Genomic DNA, 20,067 nt, shown 5'->3' with positions numbered 1-20,067 from the left:
CAATATTTATGGAAAAACCAACGCATTATGTCGATATTTTTAAAACAACATGACCGATTTACAAAACTGTAGCGAAAAAATATAGGTATTCTTCCTCCTATACATTATATCCAATAATATATACACTTCGTCTTATATAATACATTTAATACGTGTGTGTCGTGTGTGTGTGTGTGTGTACGTGTAATAATAATATCGTGTCAATAAATAGAATACTTTCTCGTTTAAAATTGACTGAAATTATGGGTATGATCGAAGCACGCAATAAGTGAAAAGAAGCGACGTGACGATTATTGCTTCGTTTTGCTTTTCTTCCATCAAAGGGGGAGGCAATGATATGTTCCTAGCCTAATGTATACAACTATACGTAGAACGGGGAGCGTTCCTTTTTCTCGTTTACTTCGATTGCACAGATATTTCCTTCTCGTATCGATATTATCGTTTACAAACCGTTCGAGGGGGTCTCAACGACACAGGACAGTCTAGCAGAGATTTATAAATTCATAAATTCTGAGTACTTCAACGACAATCTTCGCTCTCGAGAAGAGAAAAGAGCTTTTTTCCGCTATATCGACCTAATAGTAATACGCGTTTGGTCGAATGTTATCACTAATACACACCGGGTTTCCTTCTGCAAAGGACGTCGTGACTGACAGTATCTTATAATCAACTTTCCGTTTGTAATCTCGCGAGAGAGGAGAACGTTACTCACTTATTTCTATTTGTTTACTCGAAACGATCGAATTCATTGCTTGGAGCAGACACTCAGGGCGTCTTCGAAGCTTTCCATTGGAAAAATTCTTAAAAAACAACTTTTTATTCGGTGCCCATAGAATATGAATTGGAATCTGAATTATGGAATTGAATATTTCACGATGAACACGAATGAAAATTTAACTGTTTGGTCGAATAAATTATACGTTAGTCATATTCAAATTAAATTTTGTTGAACTTGTAAACAGTGAACTTTGAGAACAGTTCCATTGGATGATATTGCAATGTTAATATCTTTTAATATCACAAGTGAACTATTTAAAATAATATTGTATAATTATAAGATCTTGTTGGCTTTGCAGACGTCTAAATTTCTGTTCCATGCAACGACGAATAATATTCATCAGCTTCGACAACAAAGATGGATGCTTCAGAACGAGATGCAGAAGGAACGAAGCCTAACGAACGTTCATTTCGTTTTCCCATTCCTACGTTTCGTCTTAATTGTATTGTCCATTACCCGCGAACAGACACGTACAATCACTAGATACTCTATCTACAGTAATTTCCATTTACGTTTAAGCTATATTCGTGAGATTAGATGTTGGCCACACAACCGAAAGAACACGTGGATTCGTCGAATGACAGATTAGAGATAAACGAGACCGCCAAAACATCGTTCTAAGACTATAGAGAGTAGCAGAACATTTGCGTGCGTATCGGTAAGTTTATAGCAGAAATTACTAGACGCTGTAAAATTGTTCTTAACGTTCCCGTCTATTTTTGGCGAAAGAAAAAAAAACAACACGAGCGAAGATTACTTTCGCGAACAGACGTCGAGCTACGGGGTACATTCAAAAGGACGATATCGCTGCTAAGTGATCCATCAAACTCGAAAGTTTCGTAATCTCGTCCCCACCGTCGATTTTTATCATTCAAACATGCCTCCTTTACCTTCAAGCAATATACATAGGTACAACATTTATGAATACATGCTTTTCTGTTCGGGACTCTCTTGTCCCCTGCATTGTGCACCTACGCTAGGAGCGTCGAATCCGATTTGCAAAATGATCGTCGCGAACTTATGCACGCGGTGTACGTCATATTTTTACAATATAAATATAATATGATATACGCATGGCATTACATGCAGGGTGTTCGTTTGGAAACTTTCAATCTAAATATCTAAAAAACAGCACATTTTTAGGGAAAATATGTTATTTGTTATTGGTTTCAAGCAGGAAATTATTTTATTCGTTTTTTATTTGTAGAAGGCTCACAAGATAATGAGAATAATTTTTTTGGAACGATTTGAAAAATTTTTTTTACCCGAATTTTTTTCTCGAAAGTGGGTAGGATTTCGGGGGTATGTGTATTCACCAAATATGATTGTAATTGACCCCTGAAATCAGAAATAATTTTTACAGAATGATTTGAAATTTTTTAATCACTTGTTAACGAAGCCTCGATCAACAGATTGATATACTTGATTTTCATCTTATTTTGGCCTCTAGAATCTCCCATTAAAATTTTTTCCACGAATGGCCGAACACCTTGTATAATAGGTTTCTATTTAAAAAAGCAACCCTTCAAATAACCTTCAAACCCTTCGACGAATAAAAAATAAATAAAATAGTTACATTTCCACCTTACAATTAAATAACTCTAATATCTAACATTTTTCCCAAAAATGTATTGTTTTTCAGATATTTACATTCAAATTTTCCAACCGAGCACCCCGTATATTTGTGTCCGTACATATAATGTCACGTATATACATATGTTTGCTGTGTAATCCATAATATGCATAGTATAATAGGTGTATATATTACATGACGTATATAATAAATTTATCGTATCAACCATAATAACACGACCATTGTGCAATCACGTAAGAAAGAGCGTCGCACGCGCATCATCGAACGAAAACTTAAACCGAAAGACACCAAAGCGCAACAGGGGGGGCTAACGATTCGCGGTAACCTGTAAAAACAACGTTTTCTGAGGGGGGTTGGAAGATGAAAAACGAACCGGGGAAACGCGTCGACGTGCGCGCTCTTTGCACACGCATAAGACACAACGACGAAAAAGTTTGTACGTTTTAGGAGGAGGCGCGTCGTACGATATAAAACTGTGTGTGTTCCTCGATCGAGAATCTCCCCTACCTATTTTTCGACAGTACCGTCTTGCGATTTCGTTGTGTTAATCATCACCCGCGAAACATCCTAGTACTTCGCCGTTGTTGTTCAAGTTCGAAACGAGCGTAACTGCCTCCGTCGTTCGATCTCGAAATATTGAAAAATCCCGTCGAATTACGTCTAGTAGTTACGTTTACCTTAAACATCAATCTTACGATACTTGTCGTAGCAGCGTCGTTGAACGTTGCCGATACAAATACCGACGTCGAAAGTTTCGCCCCGCCCCCGTGCAGCCACGTCGAAAGCTTCGATCGTCGATCATATCGCCTTTTATTTATTTTTATTTATTTTCTTTTCTTCGATACTCGAAGAACGTGTTCTGGTCTCCTTTCGTCGGATGTAAAACGCTCTAATAATCTTTCTACCCCCAAAAGCCGTCGAACGGAAGTGCCGTCTCTTCGTTTCACGTGTATCGTGCAGATCCCTCCGGGGACTCGACAACGAAAATTCTCTTCGATCACGCGATTCCGGGCGATCGTTTAACGAAAGCGAACGATGAGATTCTGTCCGTCACACTTTGCCGATTGTGTCTTGGGGGGAACTGTGTATGTGCTCAGACGGATCCTCGTCGAACCGTAACAACGACCGTATTTCGTGTGCGTAATCTCATGCTAAAAATCGTTCGAAACGTTAAAGATACGGATGTCTCTGAGATTGTTTTTTTATCGAGGAAGTTGTTCGGTTGCTTAGTATTTTTGTGAACGTCTTTTCGTGGGCATCGTGGGGCTATCGTGAGAACGACGTTAATGCAAGACGCTCCGGAATTAGGGGGCCAGCATCTTTGAGAGTTCCTCGTCCTGGAGGCAACCCTTCAAAAATTCGTCTTGAGTAAGCTGACCGTCATTGTTCTCGTCCATCTTTGCGAAGATGTTCTTTGCTCTTTCCTCCGCGCTGTCCGCCGGCCTGTTACTAGAACACGCTCCGAGCATGTCGTATATTGCCTGCGAACAGAAAAGCGGGGCACGATTACGATTTAAAATCCATCTTTTGGTGAATATCTTTCTTCATAGCGTATGTGTATGGGGTGTATTCTGTTTCGACGCTAGAACTACCGACAATATTATGGCATATTTATTTGTACCAAAGAAATTGATACGACAGAAACTTGAAGAAGTGTACACTGCAATGGAAGCAAATGTTTATTCGTTTTCTTTATAGAAAACTGTTATAAATTTGCAAAAATCTAGTCGACTAAGTTTGTTACAATTTTTATTAGAAATTCAAATAATTTTTTAAATTACTGATTTGTTTCCTTATGTTCTAGTACCTGCTATAGTCAATTTCATAGTAATTATGAATCAAAATGGTCACAATTAAAGAACTATGTTTGAGAGGATCCAGTATCACCAATTTTAACTCCTTTTAGCCCAAAAAATCTTAGAATATTACACGAATACAAATACAGTCTTTGTAAAAAATTGAAAATGAAACTTAGAAAAAATGCATTTCATACTAGAAAACCCCGTTTAATTGTTCATGAAACCGTAACTTTGTTGTTAGACAATTGAAAACTACCATACCTATAATTTATAATATATCTTATTTTTTTGGCCCCGTTAAAATTCAAGAGTCCTATTTAGATTTATTTTCTTTATCTCTAATCTTGAGAATTAATTTTTTTAATTCCTTAGTTAAAAGTCAAAAGGTTATTAAAATAATAGTTAACTGATAAGACCAACAAATAGGAATTTATTTCTTACAATTTATTCGAACAAATAAATTTGTATTTCTTTGTTGCTAACTCTAAACTTACCACGACTGGTCAAATGACTGTTTTTAAAATTTTGTTTAGAATTTGTAACATACAATGTTATTTTAAGGCCACTTAACTTCACGACTTTTCTTATAGTATATGTAGAACGAATTTTTCAATATTCAATTCTATTCTTATTGTCTGTTTTCTAAGAAAAATATGTAGTCTCTCTTGCCTATATTTTTATGTATGATTTATATTTTTTTGTAAAAAAAAACTGGACAAAATTTGGTTTCAAATTTTGATTAGCTTCCGATGTAAATAGAAAAAATATAACAAAGATGAAAAGAGAGAATCTTCAGTTTCCACTGTCTTAGAACGGTTTACCAATGTGTATTAAAAATAGTTAAACTTTAGACGCATGCAATTCCGAAACTATTAATGTTTTATTAATAATTGAACCACTGTTAGAAGCGGTAAAGCCTACCCTTTAAAATGATTTTTGTTTTATGTTGAGATATCGTAATTTAAATGAAGGAGTAATTTTTAAAATTCTACTCTCCGTCTTACAGAAGTTTATCAACGCGTATTAAAAATAGTTAAACTTTAGACACGTGCAGTTCCGAAACTACTAGCATTTTATTCATTATTGAGCCATCGTTAGCAGCGGCAAAGCTTCCTCTTTGAAATGGTTTTTGGTTTTTGGCGATCCGACTTTCCGTTTTCGAGATATCGTAATTTATATGAAAGGGTAATTTATCTTATTCGACTATCTCTGTCTCCGTCTGACACGTCGGACCTCTCTTTCTTTCTCTCGCTCCCGCGATATCCATCTTACAAGAGCCTAGCAATGCGTATTAAAAATACTAAAAGTTTAGATGCGTGCAGTTTCGAAACTACTAGTGTTTTATTTATAAATGAGGTATCGTTGACAGCGGTAAATCTTCCCCTTTAAAATGGTTTTTGGTTTTTGTCGATCCGACTTCCCGTTTCCGAGATATCGTAAATTATGTAAAAGGTAATTTTTTTTATTCAACTATCTCTGTCTCCGTCTGACGCGTCGGACCTCTCGCTCGCACGTGCGTCGTGCTGACCTACCCCGTGTACGTGACTGTCGTGACCTAGTTTCGGCGTAGTATTTCCAAGAAATTACTACGCACTGTTTACTATCTACGCGCGCGAGATCAATGAACTGAATGAAACGTAAACAAACGCTTCGCACCCTTATATCTCCGTAACTAGCCACCGCATCGACTTGAAACTAAAATTCTCATATCTCTGGGACTAATTACGCTATCGACTCGTACGAACTCTCATTTTAAAGGGCATTTCATCCCCTATCCGATGAGTGTATCAACTATTCCAATTTATGCTATTTTCTATATGTATTTTCATATTTACTTTGACGTTATATACCTAAAGAAGTTTCACCAATTTCAATTGATTGTACGACTGGTGTGCGATAAAATTGGATCATAAATTGTTCATTTAATTGAAAATGAATTTAAATTTGTATACAGGGTGTTTGCATTTTTTTTGTAAATAATTGTTTTCTCCGGAACTAACTACGGTATCGAATTGAAACGAAATTCATTTTCAAGGGCGTTTTATCTTTTATCCGATGAAAATTGAAAAATTGCGACGTAGTTTGTAAATTTTCTGTACGAAGTTGAAGTACTAAGTATGCACATTTTGAGTAAAAATATTGGATATCTTTGTACATGTACTATGAAATTGAAATTCTTATTGTTATTTAACGGGTAATAAACGAACTCTTTATTAATGTTTTTAATTTCTTATTAGGTATTTGATATTTGTATCTAGATTAGAATTTTGCCTGTCTCATTCGATACACTGAACACGTTTCCCTTTATTATACGTTTTAATAACCCACACGATCCAATACGACGATATTCATTGATTACGAGTATGGGTTAATTCCGAATAGAATCAAACGCATCGCTGTGTTCCAGTGATATAATCGGGAAAATCATTCCATGCATCATAAATATCAACAATATCTCTTTGAACTCGCGACATCGGATTAATCGAGTTTCGGTTTACGTGGAACCCGGATTAAGCGAAGCGTCGAATGACGAAATTCCATCGTACTAATAAGAACACATTATTCAATAATAATATTTCGATTTTAAATTACCACAATCCTACTTTCCCGGTAATAAAAAGAAACATTGTTTTATTAAGCCATATCAAATTAAATTTCCATTCTCGTACGTCAAAATTAAAATTAAAATTTATACTATCGTATAAAATATTTATAAAATTCGACGTTTTTATATTGCATAAATCGTTCGTACACTTCCTCGTATTAATAACATTATTGGATATAAAATAATTGGATTTTATATCATAATTCTATTTTCCCGGTAATAATAAAAAAAAACATGATTTTATTAGGTCGTACCGCGTGGAAATTTTCGAAAAATTAAATTTTAGTCGATCAAAATACCCCACTGTTGGCGTTGATAGTTTTCTTCCATCGAAATATCGAACGTTTTTATATTGCATAAATCGTTCGTACACTTCCTCGTACTAATAACATTATTGGATATAAAATATTTGGATTTTATATCATAATTCTATTTTCCCGATAATAATAAAAAAAACATTATTTTATTAGGTCGTACCGCGTGGAAATTTTCGAAAAATTAAATTTTATTCGATCAAAATACCCCACTGTTGGCGTTGATAGTTTTCTTCCATCGAAATATCGAACGTTTTTATATTGCATAAATTGTTCTTACGCCCCGGATCTCACCGTGTCTCGATCGAGGAATATATTTTGACCCTCGCAAAGGTGGAAAAATTTGATAGTCCGATGCGGTCAGAGAGAAATGCAACTTCGCTGTTCCGACGTGCGATGCATGCGAACGAACGTTGTCATGCAAAAGTATGGATGTCTGTTAATTCATTCGGGTTGGTTTTGGATCAATTTCAACTTGTTGACAGTACGATACGGCTGTTACTGCTTGATCCACGTTTCAAAAGGGTTAATGAATTATGCATTTCACTGACCACCATACGAGCGACCAGACCCCGTTTTTGGTCGCGACGATGAAATTTGGCTCATATTTGGGAGCCTCGCCAGCACCCCAACCATTGTCCAAATAATTTTCGATAATAATACAATTATTATTTTTCGTCCCAACGATCGTATCTCAAATAACGTATCTTAACGCACGTCACCCAGGACCATAACATTTGCACACAATGGAGGTGATTATATTAAATAGTGCTGACATTGTAGAAATTTATGCAACAGTAACTCTGACGAATTTTGTAAATTAATGAATTCGTTTATATTTCATTTTCGTATCGAACAAATAATCCTAAGTAAATTCTTCCTAAAAAATTCTGTTTTTAATTGTCGAGTTAAGGAAATGAAATGTTGAAATAATTATTAACTGTATTGGTACCTAAATTCAAAGATGACATTAATAAGATTAATTATGCTTCCCCTTGTCAAGTATAATTCATAAAATTGTCTACTTGAATGCAAGAAAAATAATTATTTATTATTTCGTTGGAAGAAATAGTTTTCGATAACATTAATAAAATTACGTACAAAACTGTCTCATTTAAAAATTTCATACAGACACAGAAATATAACAGAATATTTTGATAATCATCAGAAACTATTATAACGTGATATGTTAAGAAATTTCATTCCTGACTGGAATCATAAAGACACAATGAGTATTATTTAAAAGCGTCGTTGTTAATCTTAATATCGTAGGAATCATACAAATTTACAAAACTCCTGAGATATTTTTCCATCCAGCTTGAAAAAACATGGTTTAAAAAAAAGAAAAACATGTTAAAGTTTCAGGTAGTAATAAGAGATACTTACAGCTGTCCGTAATTAATCTGCTATTCCAGCCCTACGAGAGACTAAACGCTTCATCTTTAAGTATCCCCGTCTTTCAACGGTTTCACTAAAGCCAGTTATTATACTACAGCCAAGTGCATTTTTTTTTTTACAAACAAACGCAACAACCCTCCAATAAAAGTGCTGTGTACACACTCGCGTACTTGAGTCGTGCTCGGCCGGAAGTTCTACATTTTCATTAATATTTCGAATTCCAAAGTCCAAGAGCGTGGAAAATATTCTCAAGATTTCAAAACTTTCAGAGAGCGCGAGAAAATCGACTTCTTTTTTACCTTAGAATATTCAAATAAGTTTATCCTATATTTCTGACTTATTTAATATTTATTACTGGGACTGTATAAACTCAATTTGCAGAGGCCAAGAGGTGCAATTTCGAATTAATTTCTCTTTTTTTTAGTTTAATTAAGTTTAGGGCTTATGACTTGAAAATATACAGGGTGTTTCGTAACTTGGATGTTGAACAAGAGACATAAAAACAATGAAAAAAGCTCATATAAAACCTGTTGTAAATCTTATAGCAAGCTATTTTTGTAGCAGTTAGACAATTCTCGAACGAACTCCCAACAAATGGATTGGATGCAGGGATTATCGTGCATTAGTTAGCCTTCTCGCTCCCAAGACTTAAATCTATTGGATTTGTACTCCCGAGGCCACTCGAAAACAATCGTTTATTCAACGCCCATTGTCAATGCAGAAACACTTTGTTAATGTATACAGAGGGCTGCCAATGAGTCCGACAAACACCTGGAACTTTTGAAAGATTCAGAAACTCTATTACACGACGACTGGCAGCGTTGCATTCAGGCTGCAGGCGGCCATTTTGTACGCTTTCTGCAGACTGAAAGCTTTGTAAACTTTGAAACGTAATATAAGTGCTCTATTTTGATATAAATAAATACATACGATGTTATATTCAACTTTTGCAACGCTGTAAATAATATTGTACTTGGAAATATTTTTCTATATTTATTATTAAAATTTATAGAAAATATAGTGGTATAAAAATAAAATTATCAAATAATTTAACGTACGTTTATATGAACTTTTTTTATCGTCTCTATGAAGTTTATCTTATAAATTCATTGTTAAATAAGCTCGATGGAAACTGCTTGAAAATAGTCTAAGAATAAATATAAACGAAAAGTTACTAATTTGAGAAAAGTTTCTTGATAAAATTCTGTTCTATGGTAATATTTCAATGCACGATACCTGTACGATCTTCGTCATTTCTTGAATATCGATGACACCGTTTCCATCGACATCGTACATACGGAAAGCCCATTTCAATTTCTCTTCCGGCGTTCCGCTGGATGTTACGTCGATGGCTAACAGAAACTCCTGCAACAAAAGATCACCGTTGAACTTTAATAACGTGGATACGGTCAATAGTATTTTTATTCATGCGCAACAAAAGAGCTCGATTCTTATCTGGAACCTAACGCAGAGCCCGTACAGGGCGCAGCTTTGACGGAGATTTGCCGCAGGTTTGATCTACAGTCTCCCTCACAAAGACGAGAACTGCGAGGCAAACCTTGGCCTGTACAATGCTACTAAATATATCAACAACTTATTCTACTCAAACACAATGGAACTTTGCTACGAAATGCTCTAGATTTTACAAATTGGACAAACACATTGATCTACTAAACATATCAACAATTCTATTACAGCACAATGGAACGTTGACCTATTCGTTTCTTATCTTTGTAAGACTTTTAAATTTCCACGATAAATGTGAAACTCTCTGGACCAATCTTAACATGTATCGTGTACCAGTCACGAAATTCTACACATCTGTCGATAAAAAAAAAAATTCATGGGGGAAAAGACAACGAATGAAAGGGGAATTCAGACGACACAAATTATTCGCCTATTTTGTAAACGATAATAATTATTTGACCCAACTTCTCGAGTAGCATCGCTGTTCTTCTGAAAAAATTTCCACGCCAGATGGGACGCTTAATTAACGTTTTATAGCCATTCGAGCCGATCACTTTCGCATTCGCCACAAAAAGGTGCTCTTTCACCGGGGCGAGGCGACGTCCCACAAATCGATCGTCGCGATGGCAAAATTGCACGAATTGGGCTCTCCGATGGATTCCTCGACCACCCTATTCTCTGGACTTTGCTCTTTGCAATTTCTTTCCGTCAGAGAGTTTAAAAATTTAGCTCTAACGACTACGCAGAGTTCGACGAAATCTATTTTTCCCGGCTGAGAAAGTTGGAAACTCGCTGGGATCGAGTGTACTGCTTATGAACACTATGTTGAGAAAGAAAATTGTTTTAAAAAAAATTTAACTTGCTTTTTAAGCTGATTAAGTTGTATTAATACAGTTTCGTAGCAACAATAACATATGAATGAAATAGATCTTTTTAATGTATCGCTATGTGTGTCGATTATTTTTTGTATTTACGAGTCTATTTTAGCTGTATAAGCTTTTAAAAGAGGACATTGTCCGTTAAATTGTATTATTCAATAATAATAATATCAACAACAATCGAGGTTAGGTTTAAAAACAGCATCTCGATTATATCTTTTCTTTTTGTAAAATTTATTTTATCGAGCCAATGTTAATTTTATATATGGTTGATTTGTGCAACGAAGACGATAAATACAAAAGGTAATAATGTGATACTATTATTTCCTGATAAGAAGGGAGGAATTGTTTATTTTGAAAACACTCGAAACTAAGAATTTAAATTTTATTTTATTTTTGTCAGTTTTGGATTTTCCCATTTTGTTCCGCTAGCATAGTAAATGGCCCTATTGAATGTGAATGAGCCGGAAGAAGGCTCTTCTATAACCCAGGCACTTGACCTATACCAGCTTACTCCTCCCTACTTCGGGTATTGGGATTGAGATACACCCAATCAGAGCATCCACACTTGTAGTATGAACTTTCAGTAAACCCAGAGAAGCCTGGTACAGTGGATGAAGTTTCCATAAAAACATCATGATCTACTGCCAAATGTCCATTTATTTTATAAATATATTACTCACAAAGTGGCTAAGTAAAGCTTGAATCAGAAAATAAATTTAAAAAAACGAAAATAAATTTAGATGGGACTCTTGAATTTTGAATGAGATTATAAAAATAAATTGTATAACAAATTACAAGTTATTCAAATTGAAGTTTAGTTTTCATGGACAATTTGAGGGGTTTGGGTATTGGCATTTAACGTGGTAATGTTATTATGAAAATTCTTGCCATTTTTGATCGAGTTTCCTCCAGAAACATCGTCCATCTTCTTGACTTCTACAATATCTGCATAAACAGATTGATTAACTGTGGCTCACTCAACAAGCCGAAGCTCTATCACTGCCATCACGATGATTCAATCGACCGACTAAGGGGACTGAAGACTAAGCACCCTGTCAACCCTAAAGCTTAAGAGAAACTGGGGAATACTCAATTCTATCAACCTCTTCTGACAACCTTAGCGTTACCGGGTATAAGCCATGGCGAGGCTTCCGTAGCACCAGCAAACCACTTTCAATCAAGTTATCCTATAGTTCTTAGAACTGGTCAACTAACTAAGCGCCTGAGGCATGAGCGGATGCTACTTTCCAACAGTCACCGCCTCCCAAAATGACCGACATGCAAGATACACGATCCTCTACCGTCACCTACGAACTTCCAACGCCACTGGCATACGCGGAACATGACTGAGGGAAGGATTCGCGTAATCAAATCTTTGAACACCTCCGCAAACAATTACACTATACTCTACTGTATTCTAATTTCTTGCAAGTTAATTTAAATTCTTAAATTGAAATACTTCACATTACTTACGACTGAAAGTTAAAAGTTATAAAAAGGAAGGTTCTGACAAATTTAATTTAACTATTTATTCTACAAGGTAAGATTCCTTTTTTTAAATTAGTTTCTGAGATACGAGAAAAACAAGTCTTGTGAAATAAGCATGTTTTCTTTGAAACATCGTAATAGCAATGTTTGGAATTTAAAAAATTCCGCGTGTCGTGCGACGGACAATACATTCGAAAATGATAATATTGTTGGAGTTAGAATTTTCAAACATTGTTCGAGCCGGAAACAATGACGCCACCGATATCGCGCACGCTGCGAGTAAGATCGATACCATTATGTTTGCTCGCGTTTAATATACGAGGAAAATATTTCACTTTAAAGCTCATTATTCACTGCAAAGCTTGTTTTATTCAGAACAATTAATTTCGATCTGACGTACAGTGCTGTTGCACAAAATTCGTACGTATGCTATTAAGATTACGTAAACATTTTAAATAAATATCGATGGATTTTGTAAATAAATTTGGATTCCTATAATTTGCGATGCATACGATAAAGCCTCTTTGCACGTTTCGAATTTGCAAAACTGTTCAAGGATTTATTCCACACCTCAGAATGATCCATTAGATGAAGTGGTGGTCGTCATATTCTAATTAAACTTGGTATTTTGGATCAAAATACAAAATCTTTGCTGACTAAATTCCAGTTCAGACGTGACACAAAACAATTGTTAGCATTTATATCGTTATCAATGATTGGTCAATCAAGTCTTAAGTTTTGGTAGAAAGAGAATGAAAAGTGTAGTGACTTTCAGGAACCCTAGGGTTAACTGGTTGATCAATCAGGTGTTGATTGTTACTTTAAACAAGTCACACAATAGTAAATTTAGATACAAAGAAAATAAATGAAAACTCTTCACAGTGTACAGATTGCTGAAATATATAAAATTAAAGTGAATACTGCAGTATAGTGACTTTCAGGAACCCCAGGGTTAACTGATTGGTAGATCCAGTTGGTTAGCACTTACTTTAAACAAGCCACACAATATTAAATTTTGATATACAGAGAATAAATGAAAACTCTTTACAGTGTACAGATTGCTGGAATATAATAAAATTAAAGTGAATACTGCAGTATAGTGACTTTCAGGAACCCCAGGGTTAACTGATTGGTTGATCCAGTTGTTGGCACTTACTTTAAACAACAAGTCACGCAATAGTAAATTTTGATATAAAGAGAATAAATGAAAACTGTTCACAATGTACAGATTGCTGAAATATATAAAATTAAAGTGAATACTGCAGTATAGTGACTTTCAGGAACTCCAGGGTTAACTGATTGGTAGATTCAGTTGGTTAGCACTTACTTTAAACAAGCCACACAATATTAAATTTTGATATACAGAGAATAAATGAAAACTCTTTACAGTGTACAGATTGCTGAAATATATAAAATTAAAGTGAATACTGCAGTATAGTGACTTTCAGGAACCCCAGGGTTAACTGATTGGTAGATCCAGTTGGTTAGCACTTACAATAAAATTGAAAAGTAATATGACCGTGAATAGTGGAGCATGGTGATTTTCAGGAACCCAGGGGTTCCTTTCACCGTCAGGTATACAGGAGATTTTTGAGTATCCTCGTCAGAGGTACAGTTTGGTAAAACTAGGTCGCTTGACATGTAAGGTAGACAAACGACGAGGGTTTTATAGAAGGAGTCGATGGCAAGCCGGTTCTTTGCACTTCCTGACCTCTGAAGTGTCTCCACTTCTCATATTGACCCTACCGACGTGCTGGCCCCTCTGGCCAACTTCTGCCATCAGTTAGCACCACTACTTGCGCCGCTGCTGCTGCTCCTCCTAAAGACTTTTGGAATACGTGAAACGAACTGCATTACTGCCGGAAGTGTGCCCGTAAATGGAACGCAACAAAAGAAGCCAGGATTCTTGACACACGATATTTTTCTATGTCACAAACTTCTAAGGCAATATTACTTCCAGCGACTTCGACGTCTTGGAACGCGTGTGCTGTATCTACGAACACGAGCTTACGGAACAAGTAAAGAGTGAAATGAAAGAAATGAGATTTCCTGTGTTTAGTGTAAAGCAAAACGGACATTAATGTAATTCCATGCATTTAAAATATGTCAATATCTTCAAATTTTTTAAACAATTTAATGGCTTCGATTTTGTTCTGTGTATCGAAGTCATAATATTTTATTTCATGAGTTTCTGATAAACCTCTTGTGAGATACAATATAGAGCAGCGGACAACATACATAAACAAACATGCTAATATTTTTCCAGTCTTCGTCAAACTTTGTCAAAAATTTAATACCACCAATGTTTTGCACAATCACCACGCCACATTTCATAATTTTCTAATAAACTTCTCTTGAAATACAATGTAGAACAACAACAAACATGAACAAACACAATGTATGAGAATATCCACTCAAGTCTCATGAATATTTGTCAAAAATTGAATAGCCCCCACACAGTGTTTCATAATTTTCTAATAAACTTCTCCTTCGATACAAAGCAGAACAATAGCCAACATACCTGACCAAGCATCAATAGATAATGGAACAATAGAGCATCTCAAGATTACAGAGAGTTAAACAATCAGAAATTCTAGTAAAGAATAGGCATCTTTAAAATTGTATATTTCAGATTTGAAAATTAGTAGAGAAATGTTGAATACATGATAACAAGAAAAATAAAATAATAAATTGTTCGACAAATTAACAATGAGTCAGGTGCGCAGGAAGTGTCGCTACGCCGTCGCGCATGTGCACAGCTCGTAGGACTAACTTGCGCCATATTGACTTATTTTGTAATTTCAGATTGTACATGGCAACAAATCAATACAACATATGGTTATCCAATTTCAATATTTTATTCGTACCCGATCCGTTGTATTAATTTAAATATTCATTTTTCCCTACCATCACTGCGATTGCTATCCAAATTTTTTAAATAATCACGATACACAAATGGTACGTTCGATAATAAACTAAAAAAATCATCATGTTTTATTAAATTCATGAACTAAATGAAGGAAATATAATATTCCACGAAAATCAGAAATATTCATGTTCACAGAGACACACATCGCTTCCATAATGTTTCCCAATTTCCTTCGCGAATGAAATCAACCGAGTTTGCAAATATTGTTTGTAGAAATTAAATTCTCGTTCCTTAAATGGATTTATACCACTTTCGGAATGAAAGGTTCGCACGCGTCTAGACAGAAACGTCACATAATGTCCTATTTTGCAAAATGTATTAAAACATTTCGTCCCAGCGTCCACTAGACTGCAAAATCACCCACTTTGAGGAATCATTGCTTCGGACATTTCTGCCCGCTCGATGACAAATGCATGACTCTCGCCCAGCACTTCGTTCGGCAATCCTGCCTGTCACAATGCATTCGTTTATATACAATTCTCCATTTCTGTCCGTCTCGATTATCCTTTCGACTCAGCTAATCCAGTAAATTCATCCTTTTGACGAAGATATACGCACTTGGGATTTCTTAAACTCCCAAGGAGTACTTTTCATAAAGAAATATTCAAAATTAAATTTTCCAAAAATAATACAGCAACATAAAATATTGGTAGATGGCACAGATCAATCGATTTGAAAGCAATTTATTTTCAAATAAGGTTAAAACGATACTTTCATTTCGGAGCATAGTTTCTTAGATATTTAAAATTAAAAATAAAAATTTTGCTCTTAAAAAATGTTACTTTTCAACTTACCCGCGAAATAAAATTATACGAGTACATAAGGTGGTTATTCTATGCAAATAAAAGTAAGTTGAACGCGATTGAATAAGATTTCCCTGTCGCGTCTGACCATTACTGGCTATTTCTACTTGTTCTGGTATCAGAGTCGTACTCCACTGTAACCCATAAATTTACGAAGTCGATATTTTCGAAAGCAAATTTATTCCGATATTTCTAACTTATTTCCGTGACGTGCAATCGTTTCTCTTCCCGTAACAATGAAACTTGGATCCTTCTCGACGAAAACAAGATGACCTCTTTCCTAATTTCGCGCGATCAACGTCGAATTATAATATCAAGTCCGATAGCGAGTGCAAAAAGTGATCGATTCGATGTGGAATGACTATACGTGTCACGGTCGTTCAGGGATAATTTTAATATTCAACAGCATGCAAATTATTATTAATAAAAGCTGAAAGGGAAGTTACCGGCGCCCGTAGTTATCCACGAAATTATTCTGAATATATTTCTTGTCACGGACACGACGCGAACGAAGGGGAAATCTGTTTCGAAATTCGACGTCACGTGCTCGAAACGTCACGAAATGAATATTTCCAGCCGTCGAATCGTGATTGCGAATGAGCTTCAATTAGCGATTCGCCTTAAATCAGAAGTACAAACATAGCCCTCGGGAGGGCTCGCGCTGAGAGCCATGGATTTATCAAGCTTATTCGAAGCAAATATTGGACAGTACAATCGCGGATCGTACAGTGCTACATATGTATTATACGTTTAGCAAGGCATATTGTACTGGCAACAATAGACGGACAGTTCCACGTCGTCCTTTACACTTGAATAGAATGTGATGAACACGCGATAAATATGCTTGGTATTCATAGAAACACTTTCTACTCCATGGTGTACGTTGCTTTTGTTGCATAGAACGTTACAAACTTCGTGAAAAGTGGTGGACGACGGGGATTGGATACGATCGAATTTATTTTTAAAACGATTCTCTCCTTTTCGTTATTTACGCGCAACCGACAAAATATTTCTCGTGACACGTGGGGAGTTGCATTGTTGCTGGTTGAGATATGCACTCGATAACAAGCGTGCGTATATAATAGTATATTATGTGTGCATCTCTATTGTTAGCAATTGGAGAGTTCAGAAGATAATCGATCACAGTCCATTCCAAATCGTAATTGAGATTTCATCATTATGTGGAGGATGGGGAAAGCTATTTGAAATTTAGTATAATAAGGGGAAAATTAAACGAATTCTGGACCAAAGAATTCTGAGGTTCGAGCAAAAATCAGTTTCACGTTTGAATACTAACTTTCTATTATTTGTTTTTATTTATATATTTATTTGCTTTCAAAAATAAAGTGAAAGGAAAATTAGACAAATTGAGGGTCAAAGAATTCCTAGGTTCGAGCAAGAATGAGTTTTATTTTTAAATACTATCGTTGTACTATTTGTTTTTATTTATATAGTTTATATACTTTCAAAAATAAAATATATTTCTCTATTTCTTGTGTATCATTATACAAAATTTTTAATAGATTTTTTAAGAACAATGATGGGATGTTCATATTCTATTTTACTAAAATAATATTAGATCAAAGTCCAAACAATTTTTAGATACAAATTTAACTCGTACAAAATGTATGGACGGACTTTTGAAGAACATTTAATATTCAGAGAAAAATTCAGAAGATTACTAAATTTTGAATGGTGTATAATAGTGGATAGTAATGTTTGTTTTTCAAATGCTGAAACTTACACTTTTGGTGATTATTATCATTTTTTTCCCCGACTGTTTGATTCAATTATCTTTAGAGTAAAGCAAATCTCGGTTAACAAATACTGTTTCGTATTTATCGAGAGTATAGTGCTCAACGTACGAATTATACCTTCCAAGTAATTCACTGAACTTGTCAACACACTGCTAAAGATCTCCAAGGCAAGCGTATTCTACACGTTTCTACTTGACCCCAGTAGAGCACTCGTGTGACTTTTTACGAAGGAAATACAATTGTTGAAAATTATACAACTCTATTCTCATTTTGTCACCAAAATGGTATTTCTATTTATTGCCCTTTAACAAAGTTTTCATTTATTATAAATTATTCCTGCATTTTTTGTATTACAGTAAATAGTATATTATTAACTGGAAAATTTGATAACATTAAAAGAATTATACTTTTATTTTAATTTCGTTTTTCCTATTATTGACTCAATATTTGGTAATATTAAAAGAATTCTATTTCTATTTTAATTTCGTTTTTCATATTATTAATTTTCGTATTACTGGCTCAATATTTAAAAACATTAAAAGAATTATGTTTCTACTTTAATTTCGTCGTTCATATCATCGACTGAATACATATTTGAAAACATTAAAGGAATGCTATTTCTACTTTAATTTCGTTTTCCCATTTTTCGAAAATTTAAGTAAGAAGACTTCTAAACAATAAAATGTTTAATCTCCTGTATCATCACTGTGCATTGCGGAAATTTTCGAGTATCTAAAACACTCGAAGAGATTTGCACCAACGTTTAAATTTCCGGATAGCATGAACGTGATTTCTTAAGAATAAAAAAAAAGAAAAGCAAGTACAGGTGTGGCATAAATCGAGGCGTAAAAAGCTAGTAAATGTTTGGAATGTATTTCACCGTTAGCTGCGTGTTTCCAAGGGCCGTGCAGTTGGTAAATCTCGACGAATGAAGAAAGGAACGTACATCGGTTGTATTTACCTAAATTACTTTTGAGGTCAGGCAGTATAAAAGAGTTACAACAAAAAGCGGGTTTATTTCGCTGAATTTGGGTCAGTTCCTCCTTCCCGCCACAATACGCCGACGAATCGTTCGCAACTTATTATTATTAGGGTGGCCCAGAAAATACTGCTCGCGGTTTTAGTTACTTTGTTTCTTCTTATTTTTAAACCGTCCGCTGAATGGAGAAAAAAAAAGAAACTTCTTCGTACATTGTTAAAAAGTTCTTTTCGTACCGATTCTAGAAATTTATCTCGCATGAATTTCCATTTTCACTGCTTAGTTTTAGAACGAGTTGAAAAGAAATCGAAAGTTCTGGGTACTTGGGCGTCATTGTTACAATTAAAACTATATAAATACTTTTGAATTTGTACTATCTTATTCAAAATTCTTAGATGTTCTTTCCTTTTTTCATGAATCAAAGTAACATATGTGGGGGGGTCTCTGAAGATCTCTGTCTTTGTATGTTAAGGGTTGCTTTTTAAATGAATGAATGAAACGTGGATTAAACGAATTAATAATTATAGATGTAATTTCCAAATAAGTATAGTAGTTATTTCAATACATATCTTCTAAGGAAACTATTCATTTCTTCAAATTAAAAATTCCAGGATTCTCAGTATCAAATATTGTTCAACTGTTAAATACAAAAAATACAACCTACAAGAAAAGATCGAAACAGTGAAAAAGCACCACCTTAAAATTGCAATGTTCAAAATACACTAATTAAAACTACAATTTCAATAGTGCAAGAACCAATTTAAAATTATTACTTCGTATCAAATAATAATATTTCAACTTATAATTACTTTTGAAACGACAGTAGGAGACCACAATTCATACATCAAATTGCGTTTAATATCTTTACGAGAAATTATTCCCCATTAATATACAAATTACTTCATATGATCTGAAAGACTCGTTAAAATTCTTTTACGATTCTACCACGATTAAATTCCGACACAAAGGAATCTCTAAATTGGAAAGAGTTCTGAAAATACAGTTTTTGGTTTTCCTCGACGCTCAAAGGGCAAACAAAAGTACAAACAGATTGGTGGCTTTGCAGATTTATTTGTATGGTATATTTTCTGGAATATTCTAACATTATTTGTGCCAGACCGCCGCTGGAATTGGAACCACCACTTACTCGAGAAAACGTGACCTCTAAAATTCAATAATTTCACGGTAGCCTTTGCCGAAAATTTCGACTCGTTACTCCCGTTGTAGTATGTAAATTCAGCTGGTATGGAGGATGTGTCGCGAACTCAATCTCAG

General features: G+C 34.8%; 1 protein-coding gene across 4 annotated transcripts in view; it reads right to left on the bottom strand.

The window, feature by feature from the left end:
• Positions 1-3,676: 3,676 nt before the first annotated feature.
• The window catches only part of LOC122400835 (neuronal calcium sensor 2), a 162,626-nt gene continuing 146,235 nt past the window's right edge, over positions 3,677-20,067 (bottom strand). For all 4 annotated transcript variants that reach the window (XM_043402512.1, XM_043402511.1, XM_043402513.1 and 1 more), the window contains exons 5-6: positions 9,725-9,853; positions 3,677-3,853 (exon numbers count right to left, since the gene is read on the bottom strand). In XM_043402512.1, the coding sequence (XP_043258447.1) occupies positions 3,677-3,853; positions 9,725-9,853 (306 nt within the window). The remainder of the gene's footprint in view (positions 3,854-9,724; positions 9,854-20,067) is intronic.

Source organism: Colletes gigas, unplaced genomic scaffold, assembly GCF_013123115.1.
Source record: "Colletes gigas isolate AHSC1104 unplaced genomic scaffold, ASM1312311v1 Colletes_gigas_Sc00020, whole genome shotgun sequence".
Classification (NCBI taxonomy): domain Eukaryota; kingdom Metazoa; phylum Arthropoda; class Insecta; order Hymenoptera; family Colletidae; genus Colletes; species Colletes gigas.
Note: the sequence above shows the minus strand (reverse complement) of the source record. Positions and strands in the feature narration are given on the sequence as shown.